The 4,867-nt window shown below is 36.3% G+C and overlaps 1 protein-coding gene across 1 annotated transcript; it reads right to left on the bottom strand.

The window, feature by feature from the left end:
- LOC109721107 (auxin response factor 10-like) lies at positions 1,459-4,214 on the bottom strand. Its single transcript, XM_020248561.1, has 2 exons — positions 3,282-4,214; positions 1,459-1,545 (listed from the first exon to the last, which is right to left on the bottom strand). The coding sequence occupies exons 1-2, from the start codon at positions 4,212-4,214 to the stop codon at positions 1,459-1,461; spliced, it is 1,020 nt and encodes a 339-aa protein (XP_020104150.1).

The following is a 4,867-nucleotide window of genomic DNA, read 5'->3' as shown; positions in this document are numbered from 1 at the left end:
ATATATATATATATATATATATATATATATATATATATATATATATATATATATATATATATATATATATATATATATAGAGTCCAGCTATGGTGCTTATAAAGGTACCAAGCACTTAGTGCTTGTAAATTTTTTACCGTTAGATCTACTCCTCGGATCATTTTCAACCATTAGATTATACTATTCAACTAACAACCCACTCAACCGTAGGGGGCCCACATCATCCTAACCGCATATCTCTTAAACCAATAGCTAAAAATCTACAAGCACCAATAGCATGATACTTTTAAAAGCACAATGGCTCAATTACATATATCCGTATAAGAAAAAGAATATGGATGCATATACGATTTCGTTAAATATCCATCCATATCCGATCTGTTTTCACCCCTAGTTTATGTGCATAACTATTATAGGCTAAATGACACTTTTGGTCCTCAAACTACGAGGAACATAATATCTTGATCCTAATTTTGTTATATTTTCTAGCCCAAATTTTATAAATTACTAAAATCAAATCCCACAATCCAATTAATTAACAGTTAACATGTCTTATATATGAAAGTGATGTAAGATTTTAATCATTTTCTCCTCATCAATTTGGACATCACTGTAACACTTTCATACAACAAGTACATCAATATTTAGTTAATAAAATTGTGTTTTGAGACTTGATTACAATAATTTAATCAGAAATTACAGCAAATTAAAATTAGAGGACCAAAACATCATGCGTAATTTATGATGACTAAGAGTGTAATTTACCAATAATTATATTTACACCTACATACTGATACATGTACAAATGTGGATGGACAAATATATGTCTACATATAAAAATATACACCTTGATTTTTTTTTTTCGTTTGGGTTAGTGTTTTAATTTTTTAACCGAAAACCAAATAATTAATTACAATCAAGACCAAACTAAACAAAAACAAAATTGTTGGTTTGAATTGGTTTACTGGGTTTTCATGATTGATTCCACGGCCATGCACCGCTAAACCACTATACTATATGCTACGTACACGACGCATGGTAAACCAGAAAATTTTCTTTTGGAGATAACAAGAAGAAAGGGCTAACTCTACAGCTAGCTCAAATTAAAAGGGGGCTTAAATCTTGCAATCGACAATTCTAGAGTGAAGAAAATTGATCCGGCCTCTCCTTTCTCTTAATTAGTATTGAAAGAAAAGAGGTGATATTTGGATTAATATGGAGAAACTCGTTCTTAGACCGCAAAATTGGAGGATTACAATTTAAAAATTGATTGTAAATGTGATAAGAAACCAAAGAAGGCAACTCTCCATGTATCTAAAGAAAAAGACATTGATCGTTGGCCTCCTCTTCACGCTTCTTTTTTTGTCCTCTTCATCGATCCTGATCAGCATGTTGAGGATATGAATGTGGTGTACCAATACAAGACCCATGAACATTGTACGTGTTTGCGAAATCGGATTAATCTGGAGCAGTATCATCTTTCTGCACTTGCCATGGGCATACATTTGTAGCATTTTGTGGGGTGTTACTAGGATCCCAGGTCACCTGCTTATAGGGAAAAGAAGCAAATCTACAGAATATATCAATCCGAAGTGCATTTGGGTCGCATAAAGATAAAGGATATATATATAGCCATGTCCCCTATTTAGCCATGAACTAATGAGAACTTGTTACATATTCAATAAAAATTTTGACGCACCTATTAATTGCACTATTAATCAACTCTAAAATATACATAAAAAATAAATTTATATTATATAATAAATTATTTAAATATTTTATATTAATTTTTAGTTTATAATATTAATTATCAAATATTTTATTAATTTTTAATATATTGTGCAGTGTATAGAGGATTAGTATATACCAGATATGAACAAAGATTTATCGATCATCTTTCTCTCTTAGAATTATGAGTGCATCTTTTTAAGCATTGAGTATATATGTGCACATGGACTGCATACTTAAAATTCTTTAATTTTGATTTCAAAATCTAATTTATTAAATATAATTTAAATTATTAAATTTTGTAGATCATATATAGTTTATTAAATTTTTATATTGAAATATTTGTCATTTAATATAAGTTGCCAATAATGAAATGGTTTATTTCGATTTCGATTCAGATGACAAACCAAACAGGATAAGGCAATGAGTCTTCCTATTCCCATTCTAACTTATTTCCATTCTAATTCCAATTTCGATCCCACTTTGAGCCAGGTGCATGTAATAATTTTGTCTTTCTTCAATCAATTTTAATAAGGCAAAAACACATCCTCCTTTTCGGCAATTTGAAATAAGTACTTTAATTTTAAAATTTTAGTTAAAAAATTATTTATAAAAGAACTATCGAAACAATTAAATTTGGTTGAATTTTTAAATATAGTTTTCGGAGTAATTTAACTCCTAAAATAGCGAGAGTAAAAAATATTAATAAAAAGGTTATTTTTTTATAATGTTTGTATGGCTACTTGATAATTTTTACCTTTTAGTTATAATTTCTTTTCTATCTAAAATTTTTAATAATTATGTATCTTAATTTGTTGGAAATCTATTGGCCATAAAGTGTGGACCGTGCACCAATATTATTACAAGATTAGAGAGAATATAATTCATCTTCTGCAACTCAGACGAATTAGTAATAGCAATACTCAAATTTGAAGGATAAGCATACATGATTAATTAAAGTATACTCAGAAATTAAGATGAAGGTCGACTAACATAAACTGATTCGAGAAGAAAACATGAAAAATACAAGAAGTTTGGACTTAAAGGTCTAATCGGTGTAGGCCAGAAATGCTAAAATTACAATGAAAATTAACCAATAATATATAATTAATACATCTAATTAAATTGGAGATCATGTATGCATGGTTTGGAGTTTCCCGTTCGATCGAGGAGGGACTCCGTGTAGGCCCTTGCAAGGCCAAGTATATCCCGATCGACCATCCAAAACATAACAACGCTAGAGCTATATATACATACACCCTTTCTTTTAGTTGGTTATTCTACAATTCACCCGTACATATATGCATGCATGCAGTGACCAAATTTTTCGTACCAGTCATATTAATTATTTTGTTTAATTTTTAAAACTAAGAAAAAAAATTATATGAATTCTAGCTAAAAAGGATATATATCTTAATCCTAGGATGGAGTGATATATATAATTTAACAATTCTTTTCGGATTATAATTAAATCTTGCATTTATCAAAATAAGAACAAAAGAGAAACAAGAGAATTCAGAAAAAGGGCGGCGTCGATCGGTAGTTGTACGTACCTGAAGCATACGCCACAGCGACATGGGCCATCGAAACTCAAGCTTGAACCTGACGGCGGACACCGTGCCCCTGGCGAAGCAGTCCTTTGCATCCAATGGCATCCTAACACGCGTCCCCACCGGCCATTCAACATGTCTCGCCATTTCCACCACCTCTTCTGCCACCACAAAGTGCGGAGTGCCCGCTCCAAGGAAGTACCGGACCTCGAAAGGTTCACCCCTCTCTGCCCGCTCCACTGCCTCCACCACTTCCTTGGGTGCAACATAGGTGATGTCAGAGCTGTCGAAACGGCGGCTGGTGCGGCGGACCCCAACAGAGATCTTTCCCCCACGGTCCTTGGCGAACACCAGGGAGTCCCCGGCGACAAGTTTCTTGGACTTCTTAAAGGGTCCCCATCTGCTCAATCTGTGCGATTCCCCCCGGTCCACTTGGCGGACGGTGTACAGGAACTGCGACACATTGCCATGGACGTCATGCACCGTGATGAATTCCTGCGGCGCCCTGGGGCTATCAGCATTGTGTTTGAGCTCCGGGAAGACACGTCTTGCCGAAGCAGCCGGCAGATAGACTGCGTGGGCCAAATCATTCTCGAGCAGCATCCTGGAGAACCACTCCACCTCTTCTCCATCCGTCGCCTCCGGATCTGCCAGCGGCAAGTTCATTTGGAACTGGGATGGATTGAGGGTTATCTTGGCAAAGACCTCGTCGGTTTCAGGGTGGGCGAGGAGGACGAGATCCACGACACGGCAGCGGAACTCGGACCAGGTGCAGGAGGCCTCGGAGGCAGAGAAGTCCGGGGCCGAGGGACACTGCTCGGCGTGGCCCGGGGGGAAGTAGTAGACACGGGACCCCAGCGGTGGGAGCCACGCTTCCGGGCCAGCGAAGGCCCTCCACAGCGGCATTGCGACGCGCGTCGGCTCCCTATCCCCCATCGGGGCTAGGGTTAGGGTTCCACCGACGAGAGAGAGAGAGAGAGAGAGAGAGAGAGAGAGAGAGAGAAGAAGGAAGAAGAAGGATAGGACAAAAAGGTTTAGAGCGTAGATGGCGGGAGATTTCATGCGACGTTTATAGAGATCGAGTGTCCATATTCCACATATGCCAAGGCACCAAGAACAGCAACTAACTAAATGACGTCAATTAACTACCTGGTAACGTGGGAGTTTCTACCGAACGATACTTTTGATGGTGTATCATACGTTAATGAACCAATAGAAAATAGCCACGCAATCTAATTTCACTTTTACTGTGTTCTGTTCCCATAACAACCTATGTACAAAATGTTTTAATAACCGTCTCGAATGCATCCCATGATTTTATTATATAAAATATATTTATATATGTTATTATTTTAAAATCATACTTAATTACAAAATATTTAATTCTTGAACAAATTAAGTGTGTATATATATATATATATATATATATAGAGCTAGGCTGGTATACGATCGGTAGCACGGAGGCCTCCGTGCTACCAAGTTGTTTTCGATGATGCGGCTTTCAAATCGACGATCGGCTCCGTTAGACTTGATCTACACTATTAAAAGTATTTGAAACAAAATTTCATAATTTTTTAATAATTTGTGCT

The sequence above is a fragment of the Ananas comosus genome, linkage group 1, assembly GCF_001540865.1.
Source record: "Ananas comosus cultivar F153 linkage group 1, ASM154086v1, whole genome shotgun sequence".
Taxonomy (NCBI): Eukaryota; Viridiplantae; Streptophyta; class Magnoliopsida; order Poales; family Bromeliaceae; genus Ananas; species Ananas comosus.
This window is presented reverse-complemented; position numbering and strand designations above follow the sequence as displayed.

Coding starts and splice junctions, on each gene's coding strand:
- LOC109721107 (XM_020248561.1), bottom strand. CDS start 4,214: ATGGGGGATAGGGAGCCGACGCGCGTCGCAATGCCGCTGTGGAGGGCC. Junction 1,546..3,281: donor CGCTGTGGCGTATGCTTCAG/GTACGTACAACT, acceptor CCCTATAAGCAG/GTGACCTGGGATCCTAGTAA.